Source organism: Natrix helvetica (assembly GCF_964273705.1).
Source record: "Natrix helvetica genome assembly, chromosome: 1".
Classification (NCBI taxonomy): domain Eukaryota; kingdom Metazoa; phylum Chordata; class Lepidosauria; order Squamata; family Natricidae; genus Natrix; species Natrix helvetica.
In genome coordinates this window covers 184,951,795-184,974,803 of record NC_138548.1, presented here as the reverse complement: position 1 = coordinate 184,974,803, position 23,009 = coordinate 184,951,795, and the positions used below count along the sequence as shown (strand labels likewise).

The 23,009-nt window shown below is 38.7% G+C and overlaps 2 protein-coding genes across 3 annotated transcripts in view; one reads left to right on the top strand and one right to left on the bottom strand.

Annotated features, from left to right (window-relative positions):
- LOC309384370 (uncharacterized protein) overlaps nt 1–12,265 on the bottom strand; it is a 73,562-nt gene extending 61,297 nt beyond the window's left edge. Inside the window, exon 1 of the mRNA XM_081937832.1 lies at nt 11,933–12,265. Within this exon, the coding sequence (XP_081793958.1) occupies nt 11,933–12,014 (82 nt within the window). The 5' untranslated portion in view covers nt 12,015–12,265. The remainder of the gene's footprint in view (nt 1–11,932) is intronic.
- An 83-nt stretch (nt 12,266–12,348) lies between these two features.
- Nucleotides 12,349–23,009, top strand: part of PLEKHM3 (pleckstrin homology domain containing M3) — a 70,544-nt gene continuing 59,883 nt past the window's right edge. The window contains exons 1-2 of one of the 2 annotated variants that reach the window (XR_014174045.1): nt 12,349–12,513; nt 12,831–12,918. The gene's annotated coding sequence lies outside the window, so the exon portion shown is untranslated. The remainder of the gene's footprint in view (nt 12,514–12,830; nt 12,919–23,009) is intronic. The other variant, XM_081937836.1, reaches the window with a different exon arrangement.

Here is a 23,009-nt window from a genome sequence, read left to right as displayed (position 1 = left end):
AGAGAGGCAGTGTGTTGTTTTCTTCTTCCCTTGTGAATTTTATTCGTTTGAAGACATTTTGAGAACAGAAACAGACAATGTGAACCTTACTCACTTCCCTCTCACAGCAAATCAGATCTTCCTGTGCATATTTCTGCTGCAGGTTGAAAGTATTTTTTCTCTTGCATCATAAAATCATAGGGCTGGAAGGGACCTTGAATGTCTTCTAGTCCAACCCCAGCCCAATGCAGGAATCCTCATACCATTTTGGACAAATAGCTTTTCTTAGAAACCTCCAGTGAAGGTGTATTAACAACTTCAGGAGGTAGTCTATTCCGTTTCTTAATAGCTCCCACAGTCAGGAAATTCCTCCTTAATTCAATCTCTCACTGTAAAGCTTCCACACACCCATTCTTGTCTTACCCTCAGGTTATAGGGAGAATGAATCCACACCGTCTTCCCTATGACATTCCTGCATGTATTGAAAGACCTGCTTTCTTTAAGCTAACATACCAAGTCCCTTTAACTGCTTTTTGTAGGATTTAGCATCTGTTGCTCCTCTTCACACTCTTTCCAGTTCCTCAGCATCTTTTTTGATTCCATTTCTGTTTGTGGTACAAGGGAGTTCCAGAGGTTCATTGTTTTCTTTCAGAGGAAGAATGTCACTTCAACTGATTCAGTACATAGCACTAGCTCTAATGTCATTTAAACCTCCCTTCTACAATGATTGTTATAATAGCATGGTCAGTGCAACGCCTGCCTCTATATGTCAAAGATTGTTGGATTGAAGCCTGGCAGGAAGGTTTTTCCCCCCTGAGCTTCTTAATTTTGCTTATGCTTATTCTTAAAGGGAAAAAATAAACAAAAGGTTTCACCCTACCAATTTTTCTAACTCAAGTGACTGAAAAAATAGTAAAATGAGGCAACTCCAATTATGAAAAAAAAATAAGATTTTTTTTACAAGAAGATGTAAGAAGCTGGGAAACAACAATAGCAGCAGTAATGTTATAGTTTTGTTTGGGTGCCAGCCTTTGGCTTACAAGGCAAGTTTAATAATTACTATGTTATTAGAGCAGGTTACCTGGTTAAAAGTGAGTCAAAAAGCCTTAGAAATAAGGATTTCTTTCTTTTCTTTAAAAAGGTTTTGGTGTTCCTGCATGGACATTTTGATAGTTTAACTCTATGTATGCAATAATTCAAGCATGTACACAAACATTTCCTTCCTTCCTTCCTTCCTTCCTTCCTTCCTTCCTTCCTTCCTTCTTTCTTTTTTCTTCTTTTCACCCAGTCACCCATGCGCTTGTGACGTCCCGACTGGACTACTGTAATGCTCTCTACATGGGGCTCCCCTTGAGATGCACCCGAAGGCTGCAGCTGGTTCAGAATGCGGCCGCGCGGACAATTGTGGGAGCTACTAGATACTCCCACGTAACACCTCTGCTGCGCGGGCTGCACTGGCTACCTGTGGCTTTCCGGGTGCATTTCAAGGTGTTGGTTATCATCTTTAAAGCGCTCCATGGCACAGGACCTAGCTATTTGCGGGATCGTATCCTGCCCCACACATCCCTTCGGCCGATTCGCTCTCACAGGGAGGGACTCCTCTGGGTGCCGTCCACTAGGCAATGCCAGCGGGTGACGCCCAGGAGTAGGGCCTTCTCTGTGATGGGCCCGACCCTCTGGAATGACCTCCCCCCGGATATCAGAACTACCACCAACCTCCGCTCCTTCCATAAGAAGCTTAAAACCCACCTGTTCAATTTAGCGGGCCTGGCCTAATACCAATTTTAGTCCCTCAAGTTTAGTCCCTCAAGTCTGTATTGTTAAATTTTTAGGGGTATGCGTTTTAATTGATTTTAACTTTTATTATTCTGTACAGTTGAATTTAGGTTTAATTCGCTTTTAAGGGAATATATTTAAGGGTATTTATCTTTTGTACCTGTTTTTAATGAGATGCCTGTACACCGCCCCGAGTCCCTTCGGGGAGAGGGGGCGGTCTATAAATTTTGAAAATAAATAAATAAATAAATTTTCCTTGAGAAGAATGAGAAGGAAAGCAATTTGTAAAACAGAAAGGTGGGTGAGCATAGCTACTTGGGAATTGTTCAGTGAGTGAGCACAATGGACTCTACTCAAAATTGAATACCTTCAAACAACTATGGTACCAAAATATCTTATTCTGGACAAGTTTTTTCCCCAGTCAGTTTAGAGTCACGTTAACAAGAGTACAGAACAGGAGCAATTTAAGTGATAAGTGCAAATATGACCTCTAAAATAGGTAACAATGGATAGAAACCAGAGGGTTTATTTTTGGGGGACAAGATTACAACAAATGACGCTTCTTATGTTATATACAAGATATGACGGAATTACAATTACTCAAGGTTTCTTTTCTATACAACTGTTAAAGATCACAGTTCAGCTATCCTATGGCTGTGTTTGTTTACTACACTGAAATGCAAATTAGCTAGCCCTATTTTAGGCTGACATGTTAAGTGATGCATAGCTATATATATTGGAAATCTATATAAAATTAACAGAACAGACCAATTCAAAAAAAATTGTGAAGAATTGCATTTTGAATTAATGCAGTTTTCAACTGTCAACTTTCCTCTAAACAGCATTCAGTGCCTATTGTATCTGTTTCTCAGGCTGAAATCCCATTATCTCCCTGCATTTATAGACAGAGTATAGCTTTTCAAAGCATCTACCAGGGAAAAATAGGAAAGGCACGATGACAATATTTTCCTGTTGATGGTATCTGTTGTGCAGCCTTAGCTGCAGAGACTTTCAAATAATATTTGTTAACAGTGCTACCCATTTTCAACAAGAAGCTACTCTTAGTGATAATACCTGAGTGAACAGTCACTTAATTATAATCTTTACGTGACCAACAATTATACAGTCCATAACTTTTAAATATACAACAGAAGAGCAATGCCATAATGCAGAGCTGATTTGAGAAAACTAGCATTGTCCATCTTTCTTATCTTTGTTTGACCCCAGGAAGTTTCCCTTTGAGGTACCTTTACAATATATTTTGGGATTAGGCAGGTCAAAGGAGAATTGCTGGTATTCCCCCCCCCCTCAAGCCCACCCCCACTCCTTTTAGGAAAGATCTTTCACTGAAAACATTTAGACTTGCACAATTTTCCTAAAGGTCATTATGCAGTATGGTAACTCATGGCTTTGCTGTCAGATTTCATAAAGCCATTTCTTCAAAGAGGAGGAAAGAGTGGGGGAGTGAGGAAGGGGGTGGTGGAAATGGGAGCCATTAGTGGACTCCTCCCCCCCCAACTTTGTTATTGAGCTTTATTAAAGTAACACAGACAAAGAATGAGATGCCCTCATTAATGGAGAGCCTCCAATAATTACTCAGCTCTGTCGTTTCTTTGGAGGGCCTGAATGGCCTTTGAATAATGTTTCTCTTGCTGTGGTCTCAAACAATGTCGTAGCAGACTGCTCTAAGCGGTGCCAATCCCATTAGCAGAAGAACAGCAGTCCTCTTTCTGTAGACATAGATCTTTGTGGTAGCTGTGCAGTGGGAATGAAATCTGCCCACTGCCTGAACGCTTCTCTGAAGCAAAGAAGCTATGCCAGGAAAACCTTGTTGAAAAAATAAACAATCTTCGTTTTGAAAAGGACCTGAGCTAAGTGGCTTGGGAAAGATGTAGCCTACTGGCATAAGGACCCACAGATGGGAACAACTTATCCAAAAAAGACATAAAACATAGTTTATATTGAGCGTCAAAGAAAAGCTAATGGGTTGAGGGCTAAATTCCAGTGGATGATTTTCTTCTAGTTTGAAGGGTTAGTTCTATATTGCCTTTTCCCCATCTCCATGGAAGTAATTCAGAATGATTTCTAGGGAGACTAGAAGCAAAAGGTAAAACTTATGTCCAAAGAAATTTGATTTACAAAAAAGCTAAATATTCCAGGCTATTTATCTTTTCTTCAAAAATCTATATGCATTTTATCATCTGCATACTTTCTTCAGAATAAAATCACTCCATCAAAATCAATTTGTAATAAAAAAGGAATCTGTCCTAAATTATATAATCAGTGTTTTCTTTCCATGACCACAATGTCTAGTTGCAAAAGAATATGCATAGGAAAAGGAGTCATAAAAGTCTTTGGTTCTGCTTCTTTAAAATGCTTCTAGCAAGCTTATATAGTTCTCCAATAAACCGGATTTCCTTCTCTAAGAGAAAAAGGCTATTAAATGGAGCTATTGGGAACTCTCTCTCTCTCTTGGTTCTTTGAGGTGATAACTGCTAATAGAGCCAGAATCTGAATCTGGTTCATATAAGGATCAGGCCTGCCAAACTGATGGCCGGCAGGCCAGATGTGTCATGCACAGGCCACACCTACCCTGGGTCCACAAAGGCAAAAAATGTCACAATATGTCATGATACATCACGTGACGTGATCGAGTTTGGCATCCGTGTTACAGATTATAAGCCAGTAAGATTGGATTTACATTATGCTCCAATATACTTTAGTACTATTCTAAATTTGATTGCAAATGTTGGTTGACAGCAGACTGAAAAGAGCTGAACTCCAGACTGAACATTCCAACCATTCTTTTTGTCAAAGACCAGCAAAGTGAGGTCAATATTTCTGAATTATCGGTGGGAGAAAAAAATCCCTCCATTGGACTGTCTGTAAACCACTAAGAATATATGGATGGGATTGCATACTGCCAGATAACCTTGGGAGTCCTCTTGGACATCGCTCCTGCTGAAAGGTGGCAACTATGGCTAGGAGGGTCTTTGTTCAACTTTGTGTTGTATACAATTACACCCTTTCTTCTCTAGGCAGGCTCTCCACCCAGTCACTCACATCCTGGTCATCTTCCGTTTGGACTACTGCAGCACACACTCTACATGAGGCTATTCTTGAAAAGTATCCCAAACTTCAGCTGGTGCAGAGTGCGGCTAAACGAACTACACTGAGTGCCCAAAGGGCACATGTAACACCTTGGTTATGACCTATAAAGCTCTACAAGGCATGGGACCAAGCTACCTACAGAACTGGCTGCGTCCCATCATATCAGCCTGTGCTGGTGAGGGAAGGTATATTGCAGACCCTATCAGTCAAATACTTCTGACTTCTGGGGTCTAGGAAGAGGCCTTCTCTGCCATTGCTCCTGCCTTATGGAATATCTTTCCCTTGAAAATTTTCTTGCCTCCTTGAAAATTTTTATAATTTTTTAAATTTTAATTCTAACATTTTAACTTTACATTTTAATTTTATTTTTTCATTATTGATGCTGTATTGTACAGCACCCAAAGTTCCTCTTTGAGGGAGATGGGTAGTTTAAAGGAGAGAAATTGGAGAAATAATAATAATAATAATAATAATAATAATAATAATAATAATACACCAGACATCACACTGGTTGAGAAAAATAAGGTTACAATCATAGATATCGCAATACCAGGTGATAGCAGGGTCGCCGAGAAGGAATATGAAAAAGTCGCGAAATACCAGGACTTAAAAATCGAAATCCAACGATTATGGCACAAACCAGCAGTGGTAATTCCAGTGGTAATCGGCACACTGGGTGCTGTTCCAAAAGCACTGGAATTACATTTAAAACAGTTAAAAATTGACAAAATCACCATCAGTCAAATGCAAAAGGCCGCACTGCTTGGATCCGCACACATATTACGAAAATACATTACGACGTCCTAGGCCCCTGGGTGGGGCCCGACTAGTAATTAATGCCAAATCCGGCGAAACAACTGGCCGCTGTGATACAATTCTGTTGATGCAATAATAATAATACAGAAAAGATGTGATAAAATCAAGAATGGAGAGTTGGCAGAACAAAGCATTGCATGGTTAATTTCTGGAAAAAACAAAAGATAAAGTGGACAGTGAAAAAACTTGGCTATGGTTAACAACAAGTACATTAAAGAAAGAAACAGAGTCACTAATCCTGGCTGTGCAAGAACAAGCTATCCGAACAAATGCCATTAAGGCCAAAATCGAAAAATCCTCTGATGATGCCAAATGCAGACTCTGCAAAGAAGTTGATGAAACTGTTGACCACATACTCAGCTGCTGCAAAAAAATCGCGCAGACTGATTATAAATTGCATCACAATTCAGTGGCACAAATGATCCACTGGAATTTGTACAAAAATTATAATATTAAAACAACAACAAACTGGTGGGAACATAGGCCTGAAAAAGTCACCGAAAATCAGATGGTCAAGATCCTATGGGATTTTCGTATACAAATGGACAAAATACTGGCGCATAACACGCCAGACATCACACTGGTTGAGAAAAATAAGGTTACAATCATAGACATCGCAATACCAGGTGGTAGCAGGGTCGACAAGAAGGAACATGAAAAAATCGCAAAATACCAGGATCTAAAAATTGAAATTCAACAATTATGGCACAAACCAGCAGTGGTAATTCCAGTGGTAATCGGCACACTGGGTGTTATTCCAAAAGCACTGGAATTACATTTAAAACAGTTAAAATTTGACAAAATCACCATCAGTCAAATGCAAAAAGCTGCACTGCTTGGATCCGCACGTATATTATGAAAATACGTTACGATGTCCTAGGCCCCTGGGTGGGGCCCGACTAGTAATCAATGCCAAATCCGGTGAAACAACTGGCCACTGTGATACAATTGTATAACAACAACAACAACAACAACAACAACAACAACAACAACAACAACAACAACAAATATAAAGTGGAAAAAGTTATCGAAAATGAGAAGGTGAAGATCTTGTGGGACTTTCTAATACAAACGGATCATCATTTGGAACACAACACGCCAGATATCATGGTTGTAGAGGGCTGAAGTGTACAGTTATTGATATCGCTGTTCCTGGAGATGCCAGAGTCGAAGAAAAAGAACTAGAAAAAATAATGAAATATCGCGACCTGGCCATCGAAACTACATGGCTATGGATGAAGCATGTAACAGTGATACCCATTGTCATCGGGGCACTTGGCACCATGTCCAAGAATTTTACAAGATGCATCAACAAATTTCAGCTTCCTGCAATAACACCAGCGGAACTGCAAAAAACTGCGCTACTCGGAACTTCTTATATTTTAAGAAGGTACTTGGTTGATACCTAGGACGCTGGCAGCAAACCATATCAATCATTAGCACCAGTCACAGGTATTTGTAATGCATTTTTGAATGTTCAGTTGGCTGAGTTTGATGTTTAATGAATAAAGTATATAATGATGATGATGATGATGCGCGAATTGAAGATAAGCAGCAAGAAAAAATCACAAAGTACTGGGACTTGCAAATTGAAGTTGAGTGACTGTGGAAAAAGAAATTGAGTTGTCCCAATTGTAATTGGAGCCCTTGGAGCAGTAGCTAAAGGGCTACCTCGCTATTTGGAAATTCTAAATTTATTGGACTTGAACATTCTGACTCTACAAAAAAAACACCCTACTTGGAACAGTTTATATCCTCCGACGTTACCTTAGTAGTTCCTAGGTCCTTGGTTAGGACTCGAGCTGTTAAGCTGACAACCAGCCCCAGGGGCTGTGAATCTCACCAAAGATTAACCTAATAATAATAATAGGTTCTAATCCATGGTGGATTATGGCTTTGCATATTGTGTGGTATATAAAATTGTAGTTAGAAAAAATATGGGTTCATGGAAAATGTGAATGTAGTTTTAGACAATCTAGTTCAAATATTTTTGCATCTGAGATAGGGGACGATATAGTCTATGTTTTCACTTTCCAGACATCAGAACTTCTGACAGAGAAAAATCAGCTTCAGCTTTGGAATCCAATAATGCAGATGAAGAAAACTAAGGAAACTAAAGCTCCACTGACATTGTGCCAAGGGTAGAAGACTGTGGCTTTTAGTTGTAGCTGGATGTCGTTGAGGCGGTCCTCATAAACTATCCATTGCGCGAAGCACTCATCCATGTCCTCATCTAATGAACGGAGGTGTTTGGAGGATAACTCATCTTTGAGTTTGTCATAGAGTTGCTGCAACTTCTTCCAGCGACTCTCGTGCTTTTGTTATAGCCTGTCCCAATTCTCCAAGAGGTTCAACTGCTTAATCTGCGTAGGCTTTCTATGCTGCCTTAGGTCATAGGCTATCTGAGGTGCCTCTGCCTTTTCTAAGAGTTGGACACCCAATTCTGAGTTTTGGACGATTAATTCTGAGTCTGTGTTGGATACAGGCATGGGGTTTCAAAGAACCTCTTTGAAAGAGTGGAGCCGTGTTCCCCTTTGGACTGTTTGCTAGCCCACTGGGACACGTTAAAAGCTGCTGTGACAATGAGCAACCATAGTGGCAGCCTGTTTGGAACAAGTAACCTTGTAAGAAAAACAGAGCTGTGTTCGCCTCTGAACTGCGTGCTAGCCCATTGGGACACAGTAAAACCTATTGCAGAACCTATTGTTCTTACAAAAAGGAAGCTAAAAATCCTCTGCACATCTATCTGGCCAACCTACTCTATTGGTCCTAAGGTAGGAACCTGGCCTCCAGAAGGTAGCCTTGATTTGGATTTTGTCAACAAATTTGCTGATTTTCTGGCCACCATCAGACGAACTGAAGAGGAGCTATATCTGAGTTTCTTCTCCAATCTCCTTTGTCGCCCAGACATTCAGAAAGCATGTGTGCTAACTCCCACACCCTCTTCTAAAATTTGCCCCTTTATCACTTTCAAAAAAGGGTGGGCAGCAGAATTAGAATTAATACAGTTGCGGAGGCGGAGGCCTTCATTAAAAAACACAGTGCTCTCCTAGATGAAACAGGGAACAGTACACAAGACATGAAGGAGGGAGGGGCCGTGGTTCTGCCAGAAGACAGGGGGGGGGGAAGCAATATTGAAAAGACTCAGGTCACAAAAATAAGTATATTTGAAACATTATTGCAATTGTTGATATAATGTAATTGCTGGAAGTGACACATGAGATGATTAAATATATGGTTGATACAATGTTAAACAAAAAGCGGTTACTGTTTATCTTTTACTTTTTGGTTTTTTCTTTTGTAAAAGTTGTGAGATTGAGGGAGATTTCTACCTTTGGCACGATGTAGCTGTCAAAACTTCAAAATTCTAATGAATCCCCCATGGAATTTTTGAACCGTGTGAAAGATGGATTCAGGAGATTTACTGACCTCAATCCTGATAGCCCAGTCAATGAAGTTCTGCTAAAAACGACTTTCATAAGTCAGAGTGCTCCAGATATAAGAAAGAAATTGCAAAAACTAGAAACCCCAACTACTAAGGACTTAGAGACCCTTCTTCAGACAGCCATCATTGTTTATGCCCAAAGGGAAGAGGAGGAAGATAAGAAAGATAAGACGATGAGAAGGTAAACTGCTCTTCTAGCAGCAGCTCTGAATCCCCAAAGTAAAGGGAGGGGAATTTCAGCTAATTTCAGGAACAACTCCCTCCACAGAGATCAGTGTGCCCGGTGTCATCAATTTGGTCATTGGAGGAGAGAATGCCCCCTTGAACAGCGACAGCCCGGTAGGGGACGAGGGCAACCTAGGGGGCGAGGAGGCTTCAAGCCAGGCTTCCCACAGTCCCCCTGACTTCTCATGTCAGCTCAAGCTCCTGAGTTCTATCCAGAAACCTATTGAAGGGGCTGTGGAGGGCCAACTGCTTCCCCAGACTCTCTAATGGAGCTTGGACTATTGTAACGCTCTCTACATGGGGCTTCCCTTGAAATGCACCCGGAGGCTGCAGTTGGTCCAGAACGCAGCCGCGCGGGTGATTATGGGGAGTACTAGGTACTCCCATGTGACACCGTTCCTGCGCGAGCTGCACTGGCTTCCTGTGGTCTATCGGGTGCGTTTCAAGGTTTTGATAACTATCTTTAAAGCGCTCCATGGCTTAGGACCTAGTTACTTGCGGGATCGTATTCTGCCCCATACATCCCTGCGACCAATTCGCTCGCACAGAGAGGGGCTCCTCCAGGTGCCGTCCGCTAGACAATGTCGTGGGGCGGCGCCTAGGAGTAGAGCCTTCTCTGTGGCGGGCCCAGCCCTGTGGAATGACGTCCCTCCGGATATTAGGAATACCTCTGACCTCCGCTCCTTCCGTATTAAGCTGAAGACCCACCTATTTCAAGCAGCTGGCCTGGCTCAACTCTGATCTAACCATATCGCTCCTGACGGGTTTTTAACTGGGTATTTTAATTATATTTAATTTCTAGGGGTTTTAAATACTGTATTTTAATTGTTTTATCAATCGACCTCCTCCTTGTGTATGTTTCAGTGTATGTCTTTGTTATATGTTTGTTTTGTTTACATATTTATTTCGTATGTTTCGTTGTACGCCGCCCCGAGTCCTTCGGGAGAGGGTGCGGCTAAGAAATAAATATATTATTATTATTATTATTATTATTATTATTATTATTATTATTATTAAAAGTGGGGAACAATTTTTATTCCTTTTTGATTGATACAGGGGGTACCTTTAGGGTCCTGAATGATAAATCAATCCCTTGCCTTTATTCCACCACCACCCCATTAGTGGAGCAACCGGGATAGAAGAGAACGCCCCAGTCAGTCACCCAATGATAGTTGAACCAACCTGGATTTGCAAAATTTGCCATACCCCACATGGCTCATTTCCTCCCGGGTGCTCAATCTATATCAATTTGCCAATACCTCATCAGACAGGAAGCCAGGCTTGTAAGTCTCAGTTGGACTTTTCCTGAAAACTGGTCTCCTAGTTCACACACAATCATATTGATCAATGCCAATTTTTCCTGTCCGTAACCTGATGGCACTTGGAGAATGGTTCACAACCTTAGGAAGACCAACCGCCAGCTTCGCCCCCTCTACCCCGTCGTGGCCAATCCGTACACTTTGCTGACTACACTTTCTAGCGACCAGAGCTGATATACTGTCATAGATCTCAAAGATGCCTTCTTCTGTATCCCTTTGGCTAAAGAGTGTCAGTCATGCTTCGCCTTCAAGTGGGGGAAGACCCTTTAGATGGTTCCAAGTGCCAGCTGACTTGGACTCGCTTGCTACAGGGCTATCGTAACAGTCCAACAGCTTTCGCTGCAGCACTTGCCCAGGATCTTAAAAGCTTTGTCACCCAAAGAAGTTCCCTTTTGCAATATGTGGATGATTTATTGATAGCTGGCAAAGACCAGAAAGATGTTGAAAATATTTCAGTCGCCCTCCTAAATCACTTGGCTGAAAGGGGCTACACAGTATCTAGAAAGAAAGTCCAATGGGCTACTCAGGAAGTACAGTACCTGGGTTTTGTTCTGCGCAAAGGCTGCTGCTCGCTTCTTGAGAGCCACCTGCAAGCCATCTCAGCCCTGCCTGTGCTAACTAACGTTAAGCAGCTGCAAACCTTTTTGGGCATTGCTGGGTATGCATGATTATGGATTCCAATGTATTCTGTTATTGTTAAACCTCTGTATCAATTGACCCAAAAAGACATGGCCTGGGATTGGACAGGAGAAAGTATTTTCCTTCTAAGCACCTGTAAAAACATATGCCTGCAATCAATTGCATTCTTCCTGTGATAAGATCTGAATCCTTCATATGTCACCCTGCCTCCTCCAGGAATCAGCACATAATTATGCTCTATCTCAAATACCAGATCAATCCTCACACCTTTTGTGCTGCTAATAAGGAGACAAATGAGCAATTAAGCAAACCGAGAAGGAAAAAGATAACAAAACATAAACGCTGCCAGGAAGGATGTAAATCTAAGTTAGGATATGTGACTTGAGTTTTACAATGTATTTCGATTATATGACTAGAGTAATTAGTAAATTAGGATATATGACTTGAGTTTTACAATGTTGTTAGATTATATGACTAGAGTAATTTAAAATAATTAGAATACGAAGAACAAAGACTTTTGGGGTATAAGAAAGGACACAGTATAAGAAAGGACACAGTATCATTGAGTTTTTGTAGAACTTTCCTCCCATTGTCTCTTGTGCATGGATTTGGAACTTCTTACCCAGAACTTTAATTTTGATCAAAGAATAAAGTCTGTTTTCTCTGTTTTTCAAGCCTCCGTTTAAGTCTTCATTTGGATTCATTTTTGGCTTAAGCGTATTGCCAAACCTAACAGCTGCACGACTCCGGACCCTTCCGTCAAACAGCTGGGACGAGTTGTCGCTCTCTTTGCTCTCCTCTCGGGGTCCTGCAGCCCTCCTTTGGATTGCAGGAGGCGTCAAAGTGCAGGCATTCTCACAGGTCTAAAAATACCAGGCAGGTACGCGGTGCTCGCTCTGATGATCATCGTCAAGCTGATGATACACCATCGATCACAGGGTCCTGCGTGACAGGTTGTGCCCGCACGCTCGCTTCCACAGTGAAAGTGGGCGGGCGCCTCCGGAACCTTCTTCCTGGCTTCCGTTTCCCTCGTTATCGCGGGGGAGCCCTTTGAGGGGAGCACAGGGAGGGAGCGTAAACAAGCGAGCGAAAGAACGCTGAATAATACGCCGGCGCCTCTTCCCTGTCATTGAGCCAAGACGAGAAATGAGATCGGGGGAGGAAATGCGCCGGATTTTGCAGCGCGGACCTTTTGGGAGCCAGGTAAAGGTGCCTCTATTCATAAGCTCCTGCCTTGCGCCTAAGTGCATACGCTCTGCAGATAGATGCATGTCTGAGAATGTGAACATAACAACCTTTTGGGTGTTTCCGAAGGATCCAAAGTCGTGTATCATTATCAATATTATATAGGTTTTCCCAGTAAATGTCCTTGTTCTGGATTTCTTAAAAAAAAAAACTCTAGGCATGCCCGAATATGCCCTCATTGTTTTTGAATCACATAGGGCTCTATACTAGCACGCAGGTTCTTCGCCTTATACACATATATGTGTGTGTTTATGTTTTTCTTTTACTGTAAATAGGACAAGAACAACTTAGCTTGCTAAAGATGCAGTTTCGCCTGGGGCAGTTTAACAAAAGAATCAAGGCAACAACGTGAGAAGCACAAAGGTATGCTGAAATACCTGCAGTTAATAATTTGCACAAACTCCATGTTAAGTTCCTTTTATTAGCTGCTTTGTTGCTTTTATGTTTTCTTTCACAATTTGTAGCCAATAGTTACTCCAAGTAGCCCAAGGTATGGATCAGATTTTACTATATGCCTCCATTCCTTGTAAAGTAGACTAACCCTGGAGATACTGATTAGGTGAGAAGCATCCAATAGGATCTTGGTTAGAATGCTGGAATTTGAACCCAGATCTTTCTATTTTAAGGATCAGTTCCACATTTAGCAGTACTGTTTAAAGTAACCATGGGTATAAACTCCTTCTTTGGGCTGGGACAGAGAAATTTAAATGATGAATAAGGCAGCAGAATTGTATATTTTTATAACTGGTAATTATTAAATATATATTTACAAGGAAATATTGTATAGTATTCAAGATCATACAATAGGGAGGGTAATATTCCAGGTAAATAAAAGTGAAAACAAATATCCTGACTATGTCTCCTGGTCTGCATGCAGACCACTCTATCAAAAAAGAATTACTACAGTTTTGCCTGTCTAGTTTTAAAATTGATTTGGAAATTATCTTTCTATATACCTATGTGCACGAATGTAAAATCTGAAATAATTATTACTGGTAGTTGAATCTATATTACTATGAATTACCTGGAGATCGGGATTAAACAACATGAAATACAATGGCAGAATTCACACATGCTGTTAAGCCATAGGGTAATTTGTTAAGTTTTGGGATAGTAAGTTGTATGAACTCCAACATTGTACTTTGTGCTGTTTGTAACTTGGTATGTTTTGTAAACAGTTATTGTAATGTATTCAATAAAACTAGATTAAATAATAACTACTTTAACATAATGTGAAATCAGATAGCTAGAATTAATTCTAAAATATACAGAGGCATGTCTTCATCAGCCCAAAAGAAGTGTTTCAACAACTTTTGTAATTACCTGGTCAGTTCGTTTTTATTGCCGTATGTATCTTTCTCTTTATAGCTATTGTCCTTTCTTCCTGTTTCAATTACTGGAATCAACTGAGACATAGCTCACAACTGCCTCATTCTTGCTCTAGCTTAATGACTTCATCGCAGGAAGCATCTGTTCCCGTTATTATATGACTTGCTTTTATTTCTGCTGAGTGGATGCAATGCTTCAGATTTTCCTCCATGAGAGAAAAACGTGCACAGCTATAAGAGTATTGTACTAATGTTTTTTTAGATTTGTTTTGATATATTTCCGATTTTTAATTTGCTTGTATTTCTGCAAGCTACTTTGAATGTTTAGGAGAGTACTGTACACGTATTTGAGATATTAAATATTTGTGTATGTACTCTTAGTTTGTGGTATGAACACTGTAGAAACCATGAGCTGTTTGAAAATGTGTGCAAAACCAGGCCTAAGCCTGTACAGTGAATATTTAGTGTTCTCAAACCTTTTCTACCAGAAGCCCTTTGCATCTCTAAAGCTTAATTCCTTCTTCTGTGTGATAGTTCCCACTGCCACTCTCTGTTTTCTAGGGAATACCTTGTCTGCTCCTAACCTGTGTTACTTTCTGGCAGTCTAAAAAAAAAAGAGAGAGAGAATAATTGAATTCTATATTGCCTGCTGACACAGTAGCACTGAAGGGCAGCCCTTCTTCCCATCCACTTCTATCTTCTTCATTTTGGAAAATAGACAATCTCACAAAAATAGTAATTATATTTTTTAAAAGGAACAAAGAATATGAATATATTTTTGATTTTAGATAATCACAATCAAAGATTGAGTAAGCAAAGGAAGTAAAAAGATGGATTTGATCAGATTGTAGGACGCATAAGGCTCTGGGTAAACCAAAAGATGATCTACTCTTAATTTAGAGGAATCTCTGCTCTAAAGATCAGAGTTCCATAAAATACAGCATTGTTGAACTTATATGGGGAACGGGAACGCTACAGACAAAAGATTAGATTTTAAACACAGAATTTTAAAAAACGGTCTAGTTAATTTTTTAAAATCATTTCAGATCTAAACAAATGTCTCTCTGTCTCGGTTCCTCCAGGTCCCCTTCCTAAAGATCTCTGAAGATTGTAATTCGTTATTTCTAAAGCTGTTGGAGAAATAAAAGAAACATTTCTTTTTCACAGTCTAAAAAGATTTTAAAAATTCCCCTGCAACACAAAGGGAGCAGTTCAAAGGAGACTATCTCCCTGTGTGTGTGATCACAAGTTATGTCTGTTATCTTGATGGTATATTAAAACTAAAATGCATTTGTCTGTCAATGAATGCAGGGTGGCCTTATCTATCCTTTGCAATAATGTAGACTCCTGGTTAGAGCATGTGTCAAAATTATATTCATGCTCTATGGAATTGTTTACTAAATTCCCCTTCAAAAGCCAAATTATTTCCTTCTAACTTAATCACAATGTGACTGATTTATGCAGACCTCTTGGTGAAATAAGTTCAGTTCCTCAGAGGAGCAATAGTGCAAATCCATCAAGAAGCTTCTTGACTGGGCTGCTGCTATGAAGCCCTTTGTTCCCAAACTACTTGTGCTTCTTATTGGCCTCCTGATGCCAACATTGAGTTTAGCTCTTTTCCTTTGGGATTGCCTCTTTCTGTTTCTATGCTTTTTCTATATTTCTTGTAGCAGCCAGTAAATGCTGAGCTTTATTGTCACCCAACTCTATCTTGAATTAAGGCATTACAGGGTCATAGAAGAGAGGGTTTTTTGTAGATTTGTCCCTAATAACTCCCTTGAGCTATTGACCCTTTTTATTTAAATCTCTCATCAAACCAGCTCTCACCTGATTAACTTCCATAAATTAACTGGTTCTTAGCATAGATGTTTCATTGGTCGCTTAGTAGGCTTGTTTTCTGGGACATCTTCCCATTGATTAGAAATACCATATTTTTAATATCATAAATTTCCATACAAGACAAGCGCAGGATCCCACAATAAATGTTACCTTTACAATAATTTTTATTTGTTTGATTTTGTTATCTTTTACAGTACTTTTTTCAAATTATATTAAATATAATCCCTAATGATGCAATAAACATCTAATGTTGTCATATAGGGCAATAGTGCTCTTAGCATGCAGATTCCTAAGAATCTGTTCATAGAAACTAACATTCTATTCTATAATGGACACTGAAATGGAAGCAAATGGACATCATGGGACCCTTATTTTATATAGAGTAGTAATGGCGCAGCCAGAAATTCAGCAGGAAAAAACAATGAACATCAAATGCCAAATGGAGGAATCCCAAGGAAGATAGTACTAATTGCTCAGCCTCAATTCATAAACATTGCATGGGGCATTTCAGAAGTTGAACATGGTGGATTTGTACTTTGTATTTGTTCATTGCATTGCAGCAGATTGAGAATATTGTACATCATCAATAGCAATGTAATTGCCTAGCCTTGATCCTGAACAGTTTCCTTTGTTTAGCCAAAATATTAGATATTGGAGAAATACACAAATTGTGGCTTGCTGTTTTTCGTGTTTTAGTCAGTTTCCTTGCTTTTATTAGGTTGTCCAAATCAATCTATTTGATAAACTAGATTGTTCTAAAAAGATCACTACAGCACAATAATTTCCTTAGTGAGTTGATATCTTGCTTGGCATACCCACCGGTATGTTAAATTTCTACTTCTTTATATATCTATGTAATTGGATTAGTTGCATAATGGACATCAGTGTGAAACAAATAGGAAGTGGTGAAGGTTGTTAATCATATGAAGTTCTGCCAATAAGAGATGTAGATGTGTTGCTTTGCTAAATGAGGATACTGTTGATCATGGGAAGATGAGAAGTATGGATACATTGACATTGAGAACAGTTTGCCAAGAAATGCTTAGATGCTATTGCATTATTATTTATTTGTAAGATAAATTCACTGTAGAAAATGATGAATGGCATAGCACATCAATTCTTTTTGTTTGGATCTTTTTTTTAGAATTTTTTTTTTTATTACAAATTTTGACATATTTTATAAACAAACTGTTCCCCGGGTCTTTTTTAAAAAAAATATCCTCTCATATATATAATCCATTTTACCTCATAGTTCTGTTTCCAATTTCAGCCATATTATTCTCTTTCCATATTTTTCATCTTATACTTATTTTCCTCTTAATACATAAACAATATCACTAATTGCCCCTCCAAAGTTAAACCAAATTATCATTTCATATTTCATCTGTTGGTCTATTTTACTATAAGCAACATATATCCTTGTTCAGTTTTAACATAGAGAGCTGTCAATTTAATTAATTATTCATAATTAATGTTAATATAATATCCTTATATCTTAATTAACTACATAACATTAACAATCTTATTTCTATTTCCTTTAATCTACTGATATATATCTTCTTTCTCTTCCTCCTCCTCTAACCATTTTCTCTTGAGCTCTCAAAATTCCCACTTCTTTTTAATTTTCTTCTTTTCCCCCATTCTCCTATCTTCTATTTCTTCTTTTTCTTCTTTTTATGATTATTGTATTTTTCTTCAAAATCCTTTTTCTCACTATTAATTTTCTTATTCTAGTAATTTTCTCCAGGGTTTTTCCTAGGTTTTTCCTTCCCCTTCCTTGCTGTTTTGTTGTTTCTTTTGGGGGGTACATTCCCCCTTGTCTACCTTTTTTTGTCACTGTAAATCCCAGTGAAATCATCTGTTTTTTATTTTCAGTTCCTTTTTCTTCCGTTTTATCTTCTTGTTCTTCATTTGTACCCTCTTTTGCCCCCTCTTCTCCTATTTCCTGGTCTGTGTGCTCCATCTGGTTTTCTGACTCTTTTTTACCAATTAAAGTTTCACATACATTTTTTAGCATCTCAAATAATTCATCATACATCCAAAACTCCATAATGCAAGTTTAACTAATTTAACAATTTTTAAAAATTGTTTTTGGTTATATCACATTTAATTGAAACTTAAAGTCCATATATCTTTTCCCTTTTATTTCCAAATTCTAGTGTCCAGTTCTAATATTAGGCCAGTCCAATCCAAATTGAAGGGGTTTATTTAACAGGCACTCCTTAAAAGTTCTCATGGTTTCAAAGTATCTTTTCCTGTAGCCAAGGTCACTATTTCCCAGCTGCACTCCGCTTTCTTCTTTCACTAGGTATTGTAGTATTCTCTTCTCACCAATAGATGGCTCTCTCCAACTCACAATACATTCCAACAGCTGACTGTCAAAAACAGTCAAAAATCACTTTAAATCCATAAAAAATAGAAAAAGGAGAAAAGGAACTTTCCCCCCAGGTACTTTCTTTTTATTATTTTTAGTATCTTCAATTCCAAATGTAACAACAAGAGTCTTCTAAGGCTTTAATACTTTAAGCTCCGCTGTTTCGTTTTTCCTCCATAGAATTCCCCAAATGCCAATTAGGCACTGATTCAGCTTCGGGACCCCTTTTAAATTCAAATTCAGAGTATCTTTTTACCTGTGAGTTGGCTGGTCACTCTCCCGGTTCCAACACTTAATTCCAACACCGCTCCTTCACAAAAAGCTTAGTCCAGTTGCCTCAGCTTTATAGCGGTCATTTGAATATGGCTGCTACCCCCGCTGTCTGAAGAGCTTTTCTCCGACCTACCGAGGAACTGCTGGTTCCTTTTGGTCATCTGAGAGACCTCTTCTTCCCAGTCCCTACAAGACAGTTCCGGTCCGAAGACCACCCCTGCCAACAGCAGTTTGTTCGGTTGGATTTTCGCGGCGCTCATCAGAGCTTGCTATTTTTCTAACTGGTTTCACCACGATGCTTCTGGTTTCTTCTGCTTGGATCATTTTTCATTAGTTTAAATAAGATCAGGTTTGTTTGCAAGATTAAAGTCTGGCTTGCCATGTTCATTGGTTGGACATATTTTAGATAAATGTCAGAACTCTAACTTTGGTTGCTGTGATTAGAGTTTGAAAAGATGTCTCTTACCAGTTTCATCTGTGAGCCAGCAGGGATTCACAAGGATAGTAAGTCATAAGAAATTGAAAATGGGGCAGGGATGGGAGGGGGACACTAGAACGTTAACTGAGCAGAAACTGGAACCTGTGTGGAATGAAAGGTATATAGTTGGATTGGACGTTTCTTTTTAAGCATTGGAAGTCTTGTTTCTCATTTTTGTCTTCTAAGAAAGTGAGACAAAATAAATAAGTTATATTCAACTTTTCAATTCAGAGAAATGCAAACCTATCCTTGCCAGATATGTAGAAAATGAACTTTGTGTTATAAGAGTAGCAGGTATTATTATTATTATTATTATTATTATTATTATTATTATTATTATTATTATTATTATTATTATTATTATTATTATACGATTGTATCACAGCAGCCAGGTGTTTCGCCGGATTTGGCATTGATTACTAGTCGGGCCCCACCCAGGGGCCTAGGACGTCGTAACGTATTTTCGTAATATACGTGCAGATCCAAGCAGTGCAGCTTTTTGCATTTGACTGATGGTGATTTTGTCAAGTTTTAACTGTTTTAAATGTAATTCCAGTGCTTTTGGAATAGCACCCAGTGTGCCGATTACCACTGGAATTACCACTGCTGGTTTGTGCCATAATCGTTGAATTTCAATTTTTAAGTCCTGGTATTTCGTGACTTTTTCATGTTCCTTCTCCTCAACCCTGCTATCACCTGGTATTGCGATGTCTATGATTGTAACCTTACTTTTCTCAATCAGTGTGATGTCTGGTGTGTTATTTTGTCTGTTTGTATACGAAAATCGCACAGGATCTTGACCATCTGATTTTCGGTGACTTTTTCAGGCTTATGTTCCCACCAGTTTGTTGTTGTTTTAATATTATAATTTTTGCACAAATTCCAGTGGATCATTTGTGCTACTGAATTGTGCTGCAATTTATAATCAGTCTGTGCAATTTTTTTACAGCAGCTGAGTATGTGGTCAACAGTTTCATCAACTTCTTTGCATTTGGCATCATCAGAGGATTTTTTGATTTTGGCCTTAATGGCATTTGTTCGGATAGCTTGTTCTTGCGCAGCCAGGATTAGTGACTCTGTTTCTTTCTTTAATGTACCTGTTGTTAACCATAACCAAGTTTTTTCACTGTCCACTTTATCTTTTATTTTTTCCAGAAATTGACCATGTAATGCTTTGTTCTGCCAACTCTCCATTCTTGATTTTATCACATCTTTTCTGTATTCTTGTTTCGTCTGTTGGTCCTTCAGTAGATTTTTGTTCTTTACTTCTATTAATAGATGTTCTTGATTTTCTATTATTATTATTATTATTATTATTATTATTATTATTATTATTATTATTATTATTATTATTATTATTATACGATTGTATCACAGCGGCCAGTTGATTCGCCGGATTTGGCATTGATTACTAGTCGGGCCCCACCCAGGGGCCTAGGACGTCGTAACGTATTTTCGTAATATACGTGCGGATCCAAGCAGTGCAGCTTTTTGCATTTGACTGATGGTGATTTTGTCAAGTTTTAACTGTTTTAAATGTAATTCCAGTGCTTTTGGAATAGCACCCAGTGTGCCGATTACCACTGGAATTACCACTGCTGGTTTGTGCCATAATCGTTGGATTTCAATTTTTAAGTCCTGGTATTTCGCGATTTTTTCATATTCATTATTATTATTATTATTATTATTATTATTATTATTATTATTATTATTATTATTATTATTATTATTATTAAATAAAACCAATAGTGTTGCATTTGGAACATCAGGATATGGAGTAGATAATCTGTTGTCCTGCAGAGAAAATGGCTTATCTTCCATTTACCAAGAGTTTTGTTACCTGAAGAAAAAGATGAAATAAAGATTTGTATCAAGGAAACAAGAGAGTCCCTCTCATTTCCATTGTTAGATGAAAAACATTTTGTTAGCAGATCATAACTAAGCGTTTATGTATTTTAATTCATTCTTTGGAGGTGGGGGGGGGGAAGCACAAAGGGAAAATTACCGTTTACTGTATTATAGCTGGTTAATGGGAATAATTTTGCTAGTGTGTAATAATTATGAATCATATCTCCTCATCACAGCCTTACAGGTGGCAGCTGAACTGTGTATTTTAACCGAAAAGTTTTCAATCAACATTAATGGTTTAAAATAAAAATAACATAATTTTGTAATGAGATAGTATCATCCCAATACAATACACTACTAAGCCTGAAATCCTACAAATTATCATTGGAATAAGTTATGAATTTAGTGGACCTAATTCTGTAATATGTATGAGAAAGGATACTAGTCAGCTCATCTGCATCCAACCAAGACAATGGAATAGAAAGAAATATGGTACACGTATGCTTTATTTCAAAATCTCAGTTGTTTCCTAAGAAGACATTGAATAGCACAAATGATGACTGCACACTATGCACACAATGGATAATGCTACTATACAAATAAAACTCATAGAAATCAATAGGGAGCAATCTGAATGTTCATAAATAACTTAACTATCATAGTAAAGGACTAGCAAAAAGAATATATAGTGTGGTAATTGTTTTGAAAAAATAAACTTAAAAGGAAAAAAAATAAAAATTAAAACAAACATGGGAAAAATATTTTTCTGTTTTCAGTTAGGAGAGGCCTAGTCCAGGGGTGTCCAAACTTGGGAACTTTAAGACTTGTGGACTTCAACTCCCAGAATTCCCCAGCCGGCTGGGGAATTCTGGGAGTTGAAGTCCACAAGTCTTAAAGTTCCCAAGTTTGGACACCCCTGGACTAGGCATTCTTTAAGATCCCTGAAGTATGCATCTTAGGCACCAAAAAGACAATGCTGGAAACAATGTCCTATCAATTCCCCTTCTTTATATAGAATGTTTAATTTAATTTTTCCGCTTAGTGAATTAGTTATGTTATGTTATTATGCATAAATGACTGAATATGCACTACCATTCCTTCAACTGCTATGCCAACAGGTTGTTGTTATGTTTTATAATCTGGTGCATTCCTGCATAATTTATCTTCTAGTAACTGCACAAATAATTCTGACATTTTCAGGCAGATGTAAGGAACATGCAAAGTCCATTGCTGGCCTTTGATCTCTGTCAATGAACTCTTCCTAGCTATACCCCACCTTCCAAAACTGAACCCCTTGATTAGCCTGGTCCCATGATACAATATTTTTTGCTCCATAAGACACACTTTTTTGTCCGCACAAGTGGGTGGAAATGCCTGTGTGTCTTATGGAGCGAATATTACATCATAGACCAGGCGGGGGGAGGGGTACGGTGGTGGTAACAGGCAGCAGCGGCAAGACCGTTGCTGATCGCTGCCACCTATCCGCGGTTGGATCGGCCTCCCGGAATACACAGAGGAGCCAACACAGAGGAGGCAGCAATAGTGCCATTTCTGGTCAGCCAGCCCACTGATTGGTGGGCTATGGAATCCAGCTGTCGCTCAGCTGACCGGTGGTTGACGGAGCGGAGCCCTACGAGCCACATGCTGGGGCTGGGAAGCAGAGGCAGATATTTTGTTTTCTTGATTTTCTCCCCAAAAGCTAGGTGCGTCTTATAGTTTGAAGCATCTTATGGAGCAAAAAATACGGTACTTGTATTATTTACTCAAGCCTGCTTAATGTCCTAGGTGATAAGTGGGAAACTGTTCAACTCAAGTAAGTTTAATACTATATGCACCTGTCTTTATATCTGACAGTGAATAAAACCAAGGGTCATGTGTGTCACAACCCCACTTTGGAATTTCCCAGATGTACTTTTGAAATAATAGATAGTTACTCTTCCGTTTTTTAAATATAAATTTACAATGTACAATGTAAGATAGCAGGCAATAAACTCAGTTAACATTAAATAATATTTAAATTGTGTTGATATAATTAAACTCAACAACATTAATTATCTTATATAGGTATGGATGTAGAAGAACTCAGCTCAGAAAGCCAGTCATCAGGAATAATATTTATTTACATATTGCTGGGTAGTGTGTCTAAAAAATGAGTTGAAAATACCAGAAAGGTGTTGTCTATACATTGCATTTTCGTAATCACCTTGAGTCACATGAAGGCAGTTTACAAATCTTTGTGTGTATAAATAAATGGAAGTATCGCCATAGTCATTACTTTCCATCCAGTTGCTAGCCAAATAACTCCCAAAGATGC